Below are 12,825 nucleotides of genomic sequence, written 5' to 3' on the forward strand. Positions count from 1 at the left end.
CCTTTCTGGCCCCGGGGCAAGGGCACAGCTGCTTCTGTTAGCATTTCACTTCAGGGTCCATGGAAGTGTCCATGGCTGGAGGGAGGGGGCCTCTGTAGTCACGTGGACCAGGGGTAAATCCTTCTCTGAGGCATTCTGGTGAGATACTCGCAGTGGAAATGAACCAATACACCTAGGACTTCGTTAAAGTTATTCAAGAGGAGCAAGATGCGGAGGGTAGAGGTGTGTAAGGATTTGGTGCTGCCCATCAGGAGAGATGGAAGGAGCCGTCTCAGCCAAGCGAGCTGCTGAGATGTATTTGTTTGCCATTCCTGGTTTGCTCAATACCCAGAAGTTGCTCATTAACAGCCAATCGGGAGCTGGGGTTGTGGCTCAGCAGGCTGTTTTCCTAGCATGAACAAACCCCTAGGGTTCAGTCTATAGAGCTGAATAAACTGGGTGTAATGGTTTAGGTCTGTCATTTCAACCCAGCACTCAAGAGGTGGAAGCTAGCGACATAGCAAGTTTGAGGCCAGCTCTGGCATATAAGAGTCCCTATTTCAAAGAAACCAGTGACACATGAGAAGAACTGAATCTCTGGCCTTAACTGAATCTTAAGCACTGGGTTTACCTGATGGCATGGACTAGTTGGCTGGGCTGGGGTCAGCTTGGATGAGTGGCGGCCCTCTCCTTTCAGTTTGCTCCACTCCCCACTATTCCCTGCTGCCTGCTGAAGGTTGACTTTGCTTGCCAATGGTACTCACTTGGTACCTGCACAGCATCTGAGGTTTCCCTTGTCTGAACCCCTACTCTGTGGAGTGCATAGGTAAACAGCCTTCTCTTTGTTATTGTTGTGATGCTGGGGCTCGAACCCAGGACCTTGTGTGAGCTAGGCAAGCCCTCTGCCAGTAAGCTACAACCCATCCCTTAAGATAGAGTGCTTTTTACATGGGCAACGGTCAGGGAGGATGTTCCACAGTCCGCAGTTTGGAGCCCCAGCTGCCTCTCCCACATCAGATGTGTGCAGGAAGCCAGGTTCCCTCACCCACTATAGCAGAGGCAAGTCCTGAGCTGAGTTGAGTCACGAGACAGGCTCACCTGTCATTTATGGTTATCTTAACCAGACAGCAGAACTGTCTTAGAGAACTCTAGAAGCCCGCAGAAGGCCTCACCGCCTCTCAGCATGATTTGTGTTGGTGGCTTGCAGGTTCATTTCATCAACCCGGACACGGTGCCTAAGCCTTGCTGTGCGCCCACACAGCTCAACGCCATATCCGTCCTCTACTTCGACGACAGCTCCAATGTCATCCTGAAGAAGTACAGAAACATGGTGGTCCGGGCCTGTGGTTGCCACTGACCTCTTCAGAGAGCCCGACCCTTTGGGGCCACATTGTTCCAGATCTGAGGTGTCTCACCACCTAGTCTCTCACTGCCCACCTTGGCGAGGAGCAAACAGATCAGCCATCTCTCCGGAGCCTTCCGAACCTCACCTCCCCGACTGGAAATACGTAAGGCGTTAGAACCCTGAGTGCCCTGGCTGGCCAGCGGGCTGTGATTCTGGCACGTTATGGACAAGATCCTACAAGCTGCCACAGGCAACGTTTAGCAGGAAAAAGATCTCCCAAGGAAGAGTCCGTTGGACACGTGGCCTCCGTGGTGCTGAGCCCTTGAGGGGTAATCACTAGTGTTCTCCAGCCAGGCCATCAGCTGCAGCAGGAGGAAGGGCACAGCCAGGGTGGGCGCTTACGTCTGTGCTGAAGGAAGACCAGCAGAAGTCCCTGTAATAAAATGTCACAATAAAACCCATGAATGAAAATGGTTAGGATGTCACAGATATATTTTCCTAAACAATTTATCCCCGTTTCTTGGTTTATTCTGACTTCATAAACAGAAGCTAGGGCCTGTGGAGGCTGGAGGGCCCCCCTCCTTTCCATTTGGTTTCCTTCTGAGGCTTCAGGGCCCAGTGTTTACCAGAACTGCCCAAATCCACTGTATAGAGAGGGGAAGGAGGGATGTCTGCTCAGAAGAAGCCAGGGAGTGCTGGCCTCAAAGGAGACACACATTGGGGTGGAGAAGGAGGGAGGCACACACGTGCACGCATGTGTGAAACACACCAAGACTTTGGCTCTGCCAGCCCCTTGGCCCCAGTTCCCTCCCTGTACTGGGAAATAATGAGAAAATTCAAAGTGAATAAGCAGAAAGGCAGGACAGGACCTGTGCTCCGTCCCTAGTGAGGAAGCACAGGGGTTAGCCCAAAGCCCATGGTGCAGGGGCAGTGTCCTCTAAATAAGGACATCTGGCACCTCTCTGGCCACACTCCAGAGCCAGGCCCTGCCCTTTACAGCTGCCTCTCCTCACTCTCAACCCCATCAGAAGGCCCTGCACCAAACTGCTTCCTCAATCTGGGGGAGACTGGGTTCAGGGATGTCCTGTACTTGGAAGGACTTAGAGGGCAACTTCCTGACCTGAATTCCTGCCTTAGAGGGGCCAGTCTGTCATGGCTCAAGCAAGCCCACTCTGCCTGGGTCTGCGGTGCCCTAACTATCATGCACCAGTCCCTAGCTTCATGTACAAAGCTGTGGCGAGGGCTGGACAATCTGCCAATGATTCCCACATCCACACGAAGAATGGGGTTAGCCAGGTGGGACCCATTGCCCTGTAGAGTCTGGTCACATGGGGAACCCATTCTCCATATCTGTGATCCTGGAAACACTGGGTTCTCTTCTGTTATTTTTCTTCTTCAGTAGCTTGGGCTGCAGCCTCCACTCTGCCTGATCAATGGAGAGAAGAATCATCTTGTAATTTGTTTTGTGTCTTGGCAGATCTGGGGCTTTTTTGTGTGAATCCCTCTCGGTATGCATTTTACCACTCATGGCCCTAATCCGTCCGCAGTGTTTTTTGTACATTTAAATGTGTAAATAATTGTGACAAGACAAATTATTTATTTCCATCTGAAGTTCTTTTCAAAGGCTCCTCGTGGAGAACAATGGGGTCGCTTTCCTTCAATCTGTTTGTTTTCTTATTTAAAACTATTTATTAACAGTCGGACCGATGTACCCATAGCTGTCGAATAAAGTGGTCCTTAGTGAAAACGCTGTATGATTAGAGGAAAGGGGTTTGACTTTGCAATAAAAGGAGACATTTGGTTCTGGTTGCCAGGCCCGTGTGTGGATTTGTGTCTTTCCCCTCACCCCTGTGCTCCTGGACACTGGAGTTTCGTCTGCTGAGAACCCGCAACCTTGATCTCTACCATTAGCGGGATGTTTATCATCGAGGCCCAGAGGGAAACGGTGCTCATCAATATTTGGTGCAGCTGTGTGGGGCTCCAGGCCGGAGGGACAGAACCAGAAAACAAATGCGAATCTGGTAGGCTGGGATGGCAAAGATCCTTGATTGAATTACAGTCCAGCCGTCAGCAGCTGCTTCAAAGAGGTAGGGGGTAAATTAGCTGTGTTTACTGCTAACATAGTCAAGGATTTAGTCATCCCAATAAAATAGAGACACAAGGGAGAAAAGGGGGGCGTATACCCCAAACTTGAAAGCAGCACTGGCTTCACAGCTGGCGTCATTCAGTGCCCGTCACCCGTACAGTTGGGGGCTGCCCTTGCAGGCCAGCTGTGGAGGTGGGCGGCCCACCGCAGGCCTGGATAGGGTGTGGGCCCCCGTCAAGCTAGCAGCGGTGCTCATCTGGCTCCATCTGGCTTTGAAGTGTGCACTAAGGTCACCTGATGGATGTTTCTAGAATCCCAGCCGGTACTTGGACAGGCTGCTCCTCCGTCTTCCCTGTTGACTCAGACCCAGCAACCACTCCTAACGCATTCCAGCCCCTGAAGTTCCTAAACCCCTGCTGTCACTGTCCTGACAATCTAGCTTTTGTTCTGTTTTCCAGGCTGAAGACCAGAGCCACAAACCGGAGGTCCAGATGTGGCCTTCCAGATGTGCCTTGTCCTCTCTACCCCACCCCCAGGAGTGTTTACACATTTTTAAAAACACAAATTCGTTGCCAATATGTTTTTTGCAAATCAGGAGTTCAGGTTTCTCTTGAGTAGTCAGCGGACTGGGACACCTGGCACTTCGGCGAGTGTTGCTCCTAGCAGAACAGAGATGCCAGGGCCCCAGCCACCACCACACTCCGTGGCCTCTTCCACAAAGGGGCGAAGTCAGTTGGCATTTTAAAAACGGCAGATGAACATCAATTTGTGCCCAAGTCCCAGAAGGAATAAAAAGAAAAGCTATGCTGGGAGATGCATGAACTTCAGGACAGGCAAGTGGCTTTTATGTTTGTCTTAAGCTAGCCTGTTCCCACAGCCCTCAGCAGGCCGTGTGGCCATGTGTGGTAGACCAGATGTACCTATCTCCTATCCCCTCCCCCTTTTCTTGGCTTCCACCTCTCTGCCAAATGCTGTTTAATATTGGGCACCAGCAGGTGACCTCCTTAAAGGCCCCCAACTAACCATTTCTGAAACCTAGGCTCCCCAGAGTTGGAATTTCCTGGGGCTGTTTAGGGCGTAGGGATTACTGACTCCCAGCTTTTACCCTTGGGCCCCTTTGCATCCAGAATCCAGGCTGAGTTTCTGAACTACATGCTCAGCATGGAGGCTCCCGACTGTTTGAGGCTCTGCACCTCTGGGCGTGACCTTGACCTGGATGGTGATGACTACTGTCCTGAGCGAGCAGTGGCTCCTCCTGGGGCCTGGCGGCCACTGTGGAAACAGAGAAATGTGCCAGGGGATCCCCTCTCTGGAGGAGTCTCTCGTGGGCACATTGCCCTTCCCGCTGCAGTTTTTGCAGGTAAGCGTCCACACGTCCTGGGGCCGACACAGCACACTTTCATACACGCTGTTTAGCAGGCTTGGCCCTACCGTCCAGAGGCCCTCTCTTTAGGAACAATGCCTGCCATATTCAAGGAAGGACCTGTCTCGCAGATGGCAGAATTCTTGCCAGCCTCTTGGAATGCTATGTCATTGCACACATCAGGAACCAACACAGGCTGCACGAACATTAAAATGTCAATCAGCAACAACACACAGTGCACAATTCCAGGGCTATGCTGAATCCAGGGTCCCCACCAAGATTCCAGTTAGGTGTCTAGAATAGCTATTTGTCACCCCCAAATTCTTCAGACGGTCCCTCATTGTCCACCTCCTTGGTGTGCCCCTGACTGCTCTGTTTGGAGGACTTGGCACTTGAACAAGCTCAGGAGAAGCCTGGAGGCTGCACTGGCTCCAGGCTTCAGCAGTGGAAGCAGCACAGGTCTTAGCTGTCATGGGGCTGGTATTCGTCCCTGGATGGGGCCCTACACAACTGTTCACACACAGCATTGATAAAACGATGCCCCCAGTGGGGCACTTTCATGATGCCAATGGAAAGCACCTCCAGGGAGTACATGCCGACAGCCTTGGCCAGCCTCAGTCTCTTCTAGGACTCAGCTTTGTCAGGTCGACTGGTCCCCACCCACACTTGGGGTGTTGAGTGTCTGCCCCTGCCAAAGACATGCGTGATGACCTCCTTAGACATTTCCTATTGGCCTGTGAACCCCATTCTCCTGGCTCAGATCCTTCAGCACTCTGGCGCTGGCCTCTTTTGGTTCCAGATTTGAGGAAATAAAAATAGAAGAGGAAAACACTCTGCTCTCCAAGGCTGTTTCGACAGCTGCTTGGATGGAGGCAGTGTGCACCTGGCCAGGAGGGCTGTGCTGCCCCTGCTGCATCGGCTCTGGTGCTCCCTGACTCCTGCAGTCCTCCTCGTTAGCAGGACAAGGCCCTGATTCTGATCAGCTCGGAGGAAACATGGGGGCTGACTCACGCCTGAAATCACCCACCCAGCTCTACTGGCCCACCTCAGGTCTGGTCCCACCCACCATCCAGCTAGGACACAGGCTCCACCCTCCAGAGAACCTTGAGTGTAATTATGCATTTTTCTCTCGCCGGCTTGAATTGATTAATGTTTATGGACAAGTGCCTCATAGTTTTATTTTGCCTGAGGCCCCACAGATCCTGTGCCCAAGGGACAGAGTACAGCACCTATCACACGTCGCTCACGAAGGACATTCTTAGAGCCTGTGAGCCTTAGGTGGTGTCCTGAACAAGACAAGCTGTGGACAGCAGGCACTGAGGCCCCTTCGCAGTGACAGCACAGAGAAAAAGGTCAGACACCAGCAGGATCTCATAATACCCTGGGGTCCCAGAAGGAGGAAAGATCTACTCAAGCTGGGGCCTTCAGAGGTGGGTGAAGGGCAGTGGGGAGGGGTCAAGAGAAAAAGCAAGGTAGGGCAGATCCTAGGGGTGGCCTTGTGATGAGCTGGGAGCAGCCATTTAAATTGTCACCCCTCTACCTGCACACAAACTGCCAGAGTCTCCTAAAAAGGTGGACAGAGGGTGGAGAGATGGACACAGTCAAGAGCACAGGCTGCTCTAGCAGAGGACAGGATCCAAATCCCAGCACCTACATAGCCACTCCCAACTGCTTGTTGCTCAAGTTCCGTGGGACCTGAGGTCCTCTTCTGGCCTTCTTGGGTACTGCATGCATGTGATACCCAGACATGCAAAACGCCCAACAAATAAAATAATTAGTGACCTATAAATACTAATATCAAGAAGAAGAAAGATCAGGTGCTTATTCCAGCACGGTTTTTGATACCCTTGAATTTCTCGTTAGGAATGACCAGAAAATCTGTCCACCATACCTGAGCTTATGGTGATTCTTAATGGCAAGTGAACCAACCTTGGCTCAAGAGGGCAGAGCTTTCAGGTCTATGGGCTGAAGGAGAGGACTTCTGGCCCTGGAGGTCACTGATGGCCAGCGATGTTATCCATGGTGTCACCGCTTGGAATCTCTCAGCACTAGCACAGCTGACTGGGTGATTTTTGATAATTAGATGTCATTAATAACAGGCTGGGCGTCAGGAGATGTGAGCGCTGCTCCAAGTAGTCACGCGACTTTGGAGGGAGCCTTAACCCTAGTCTCTGGGTCTTCCCCTCCCATGCCAAAGCTGGACAGCTCTGGGATTTTGTTCCGCAATTCTGGTGGTACTGGGCTGTGTTTGGGGGTCATCAGTGACATCTCTCAGGTGTGCACAGGATGAGCTCGGGGGGAGCCATGATCTTTATCCCACACGGTAGCTGTTTCCTCTGCTTCTTGTAGGAAAGGAAGTGACTGGGACCTGGCTCGGAATGACGCATCTGACCGTAGCCGCCTGTTTGCCCAATCTCACGTCATTGTTTAATGCCATAAGCAAGCCACGGATAACAGACTAAATAATCCCCAAGGACAGTTTATGTGAGCGTGGTGGAGGCTGTGGGATGATGGTGGAGGTTGGGGGCGAGGGGCCTGGACACCATGAGCTCAGAGGTCTGCACCTTTGATGGCGATGTTCAGTTTAAGAAACAGTTGTCCTGCATAAAAAAACAGTTTCAGTCGCTGGTGGGAGCAGAGAATTACCCATTTGAGCTCTGGCCCCTCCTAACAGAATCCAGAGGCCTTCAGAGGTCCCCTCAACCCAGAGCTGCACGGTAGGAACTTTGTGCCTCCACCCTGTGAGGTTGCCCTGGCTGTGGCTTGGGAGTTGTTCACCGCGGAGTGTTGTGAGAGGCGGAGGCGTTCTGAACACATTCTTTTCCCAGCTGCCTTTTGGGAGGGGCTGCTTCAGCTTGGGAATTCTCTCCAGTGCCCCCACCCCCACCCTGCTCACACAAGCGCTGGTCTTTGTTTGACCCGTTCAGAGTGTTGCTGATGGAAAGAATGACAGGTGACCTGGGCCTCCGGTCCAGCCTGTCCTTTGAGTGGTCCCTAAAATAATACCATTAGTGGGGCCAAGCTAAGGCTGCTTATCTCTGGAGTGGCCTGCCGATAGCACTGAGCAGGTCCTCGTGGGATCCTGGGGCCCAGATGGAGACGTGGCTGTGAGCCCCCGATGAATGAGCAGGTCTTAGCACCCGCTGTCTTGATGACATTCCAAGGGATATAAATAGCCCCTCAGGCTTGGCACCTGCCTGTGCAGTGTGGTGTTGGCCACATGGAGAGGGCCCACCTGGCATGCGGCAGACACCTCGAGCCATTTTGCAGTTCTGCTTGCACAGCTGGGGCTGTGAGGTCAAGTGACATCGGGGACTGATGCACAGTGCAGCCTTTGTCCAGCTGTACTGGTCAGGGATGCTTACTCTCAGCACCACGCCCACGGAGTCTCCTGGCTGTAGCTGGCTCACCTGCAGCCTTTCCTCTTGCCCTCATTCGGTTTTCCCCAGCCGTGGTTCCGAAATAAAGAAGGGCACCCAGGAAGAGGAGGGAGGCTGCCCGGAACGCTGCTCTTCTTCCAGGACATTGTGCACATTTGCTAGGCTTGCCTCTGGGTATTTCTCCCACTGCTGTGCTCTCTATAATTCAACAAGTTTCATCCTCCACCTCTGTAACTTACTCCTTCGATTTGCTGCATCACAGAGCTCCACAATGTAGCCCAGGCTAGCTGCAAACTTACCAGTTTCACGCCTCAGCTTCTCTGCTACTGCAATCAGCTTCATATTTGATGGCCTTCTGCCTGAGCACACACAAGCCACCTAGCTTTCCATCCTTGCTGCTCTTATCATCTATGGGACCTCAGGTAAGCTCTGTAATCTGCTTTGGTTCTCATGCACGGAAGTGATTTTGAACCTCATGGAAAGGATGGAAGAACTAAATAGGTTAATATATACGGTGCTCAGAGAAGCGCCTGGTTCAGAATGAGCACAGAATAAGCGTGGAGTTGACAACACCATCAGCACCGTCATGTTTACCGCCGTCATCAATATGCCTACCACTGCCAGCACCGACCTCACCACCGCCATCATCATCACCACCATCACCACCATCACCAGCAGCAGCATCACCATCACCCCCAGTATCACCACTATCTGCATCTCCATCACCTTCCTTTTGCTCATTGCTCCCCACACATGCAATACCATTCAGTGGGATTGGGGCAGAGAAACAAGTACATCCATACTGGGTTGACACAATATGGCCATACTTTAGCCTGGCCTACAGGTAGCCCAGCCTCGCTGAGTACTGTCCCAGTGACTGTAGAGAGGCAGGGAACCCAGGCATCCCACCAAGCATCTCAGAGTCCAGGAGGAACACACAGGTGAGACCAGCCCGCTCTCCTGAGCATGTTTGTCCATCGCCTCCACCATAGGTGAAGAACAGGTTGAGCGAAGAACAGGAAGTGCCATTGGTCAAGCAGCAAGCGTGAGGCAGCCAGGTGAGGGTGGGTGCTCTTGTTTCTGGACACTGGACTGACAAGGCTCCCTCTGAGCTGTGTTCACACCTGTAAGGTGGGTGGGAGGCTGATGTCATGAGCTTGCCTCTGTGCTTGACTCATCCCTTTGCTGATCTGAACAAGCGGGAACATGTCGCTCTGCCACTGGGGCGGTGGCCCTCCGAAAGTTTGTGTTTCTTATTTCCTGCCTACACAGACACTGACCACATGTTTCTTCTCTCCACTGCTCATACCCAGATGAGCCTTCCTGGTTCTCTTTGAGCCTCTGCGTCTTGTGATTTCAGAATCCCTTTCCTGGGGTACACTGTGTACGTCCACTGAGAATCTGAGGCAATTGCAATTTAGCCTCTCTGAATTGCTTTCGGTTCCTCCGGAGATCTGTGTCCCTCCAACTGCCTTGGATCCCGCAGAAGCCCTCTGTCCCAGACTCTGGCATCTTGACCCAGTTAGCTGACCTTGGCCCACACAGGGCTCACCTGCGTCGGGGCACTTCACAGGTGTGCTCAGAGCCCAGAACCCTGGACTTAAGATGACTTTCAAGGGCTCTCTGCTCGCTCTGGGCTGTGGAGCTGTGCTAGGACCACATAGGCATCTTCTTGGAAGGTCCCACTGAAGTCCATAAGACACCCCAACTCTAATCTCTTAAGGTCAGTCTCAAACACTCTTCACCCAGCCCCAAACCTATCCAGTGAGCTACACCTTGGGATGTCCCAGTAGGCCCTCTTCTCTGGCTTCACTGACCAGGATTCTCTCCATGGCCTCCCACCCAACCTCTTCCTGGGCAGCCCTGGCCATGCCATTCCCTTGAAGCCAACTTGGTCCAACAAGCTTCCTGCTTAGACACGCGTGGCCCAGCACCTTACATCCAGATTCTGTACAGAAAAGATGCTAAAATTGGGTGCTCAGTTATAACCCCAGACCTCAGGAGTTAAAAGTAGGAGAGTCAGGAGTTCAAGGTCATTCTTGGCTACTTAGTGAGTTCCAGGGCAGTCTGGGCCACAGGAGGCCCTATCTCAAATCCCACTCCCAAAACAAGTTAGCACTGAACCCCAAAAAATGGAAAAGATGCTGAAAGACAATATACCAATATCAGTTATCTTGGGCAGGTGGGAAATTGGGCGCATTTATTGCCTGTAACATTAAGACCATGTCCAGTGAGTACCTGTCTGCATAATGAGAAAGCAAGCTAAACATATAGATGAAAACATATGCACAAAATAAAAATACACTTATCAAATAGTATAAATGCATATATCTTGAGCAAGAAGACACTAGCAGCTTCCTGCAGCCTTCAAGTTAAGTCCCAGGGCTCCTTAGGTCCTGTGAGTCCTCCTTCCTGGTCTGGCCTCAGCCACCATCCATACACCTTGGGTCCAGTTTCCAGCCTCTGAGGCCTCTGATTGCTGCAGATTGGCTCTAAACCTGACCCTGATAAGAACATTGCTGTCTCTCTGGGTAGCTGGGCGGGAATGCAGCCTGCTGCTCCTCTCTACACACACATACAGTCAGAATGCTCTCATAGAAAGTAAAAATAAATAAATATAACTAAAAAAAACAAATTCTGGAAACCCCTGGCTCAGGCCCTGGTCAATGGTAACATTTGCCTCACAAGTCAGGGAGGACATAGCAAAGGTTCTCTGTCTAAACCAGGAAACGGCTTCCACAAGACCCCAAATCTGCCATCGTCTTGGCCTTGAACCTAAAGCCCTCCTCCCCCAGAACAGTGGCAACTCTCTACTGTTTGTAAGCTTCCCAGCCCATGGCACTTTCTCCCAGCTGCCTGACAACACCCACATATCCATTGAGCTCACACCGGGAAAACAATGATGGAGACGTTACAATTCCTCCATCTACAGACTTGGTCCCTCCTGCACCAGCTAGCAATCCAGAAAATCCCCCACAGACAGAACCACAGGCCAATCTGATCTGGGGAGCCCCCCCTCATTGAGACTCCCTTCTTGAGTGACTGGAAGCTGCCTTTGTGAGAAAGAAGAACTAGCAAGGTCCACCACAGGAGGAGTCACACAGCCTAGGAGACCTGGAAGCTACTCATCAGGAACTAGGTTGAGGGAGGATTTAGACACCAAAACCCAAAGAAATTGCTAACTGATGACCTGAGGTGTCCATCTGGGAAGAGCTTTAGGGTCCTTAAGGAGAGCTGAGGGCACAGGATCATGGACTTAAGAGCCTGCTTCCTCCCTCTGCATTGGCTGTGCTTTGGTACCTGCTGCTTTGGTCTCTGGCTCCCTAGGACCAGGGGCTTCACCTTAGTCCCCAGTGACCTGACGGCAGTGTCCTGCTCTCACAGGAGGCCAGCCTGTCACTGTGTTGTCACCTGGCTCTAGAGACACTGGGTCTTGTCTCTGCAGGCTGGTTCTCACAGCATTTCCAAAGGGGTGGGACTGGGAAGTCCCTGTCCCCTGGGCCTCCTACCCTCTGGTCCTCAGCAATCCACACCCACCTTCTACGGTCCAGGGGGCTTTTCTCATCCTGTTGCTCTTTGTGTCTTTATCTTTCTTTAACAATTTACATAATTCCCTTTGAAGAAAGGCAAAGAGAATGCATGCATATGGTGACATTGTGTCCTTCTTTGCCTAGGACTCGTGGGTTTTCAAACAGGGGTCTTGCATCCCAGGAAACCCTGTTGCACGAAGCTTCCAGGGGAACCACTGTGGTTGCCCCATGATGGACTGACTGGACCTGCCTTTGCTGGGAGCTCCCTGCAGAACCACCCTGAGACTAGCATGCTCACCCCGAGTCACAGCTCCACAGTCTCCCTGAACCAGTGACTGGGTCACTCATTGCGGGCACTCACAAGTGTCTGGAAAAGTCCCTGTATTTCTGGAAACCCCAAAGATAAACAGCACACATGACTATCATTACCCAAATTGCTGGGGGCAGCAGAGTGGGCAGGCCTGGTGCGCTCCGCCCACACGCTCTCTGTAATTATAAGACAGCACTTTAAAAGCCTCCAGTCCAAACAAGAGCTGCATGCAGAGATCAAGATGGGTGCTGGGGCTGGAGAGGGGTAACCTGGAGGAGGCTGGGGGACTCAGTCAGTGGAAGGGCACTGGGCTGGCCCTACCACTCCTGCAGTGGAGAATGGGGTTTGCAGACGGGAGTGTCCCCAGCAGGCCTTTCTTGGCACCCCAGTCCCCATTTGGATGGATATGCCGTTAATCACACCAACAGTCATGATGGGGACTGCTTTTCCTGAACGGACCTGCCTAGGGGGACATCCTCTGCTGTGGAGATGGACCTAGTGGCTAGGTCCTTCACTAGAGAGAGGGGCACCTAGCCTGAAGGTGGCACAGGGCTGGCAGTAGGGCAGCTGGTGAAGAGGAGGCCCACTTCCAAGATGCTGAGGTAGCCCCATCCTCGCCCACACACTAGATGTGTTATTTTGCCTCTCAGAGCCTTGGTGCCCTCATCTGCAAAATGGGTTTAATTATATATAGCACATGCTTCACAGGGCTGTGGGGAAGATGGAGAAGGAAGATAGGGGCTTCATGCATAGGCTGGCCGCTGGCCCGCACTCGGCAGTGATGGTATCGTTTACTGCCACTTTGATTTAGCTCTTCCCTGGTGGAAATCAC

At 52.2% G+C, this 12,825-nt stretch overlaps 1 protein-coding gene across 1 annotated transcript in view; it reads left to right on the forward strand.

Annotated features, from left to right (window-relative positions):
* Bmp7 (bone morphogenetic protein 7) overlaps positions 1-3,134 on the forward strand; it is a 70,900-nt gene extending 67,766 nt beyond the window's left edge. The window contains exon 7 of the mRNA XM_041641896.1: positions 1,187-3,134. Within this exon, the coding sequence (XP_041497830.1) occupies positions 1,187-1,336 (150 nt within the window). The 3' untranslated portion in view covers positions 1,337-3,134. The remainder of the gene's footprint in view (positions 1-1,186) is intronic.
* The last annotated feature ends 9,691 nt before the right edge of the window (positions 3,135-12,825 follow it).

Source organism: Microtus oregoni, unplaced genomic scaffold, assembly GCF_018167655.1.
Source record: "Microtus oregoni isolate MIOR12 unplaced genomic scaffold, Mior012 000071F_ref0000514, whole genome shotgun sequence".
NCBI classification, from domain to species: Eukaryota; Metazoa; Chordata; class Mammalia; order Rodentia; family Cricetidae; genus Microtus; species Microtus oregoni.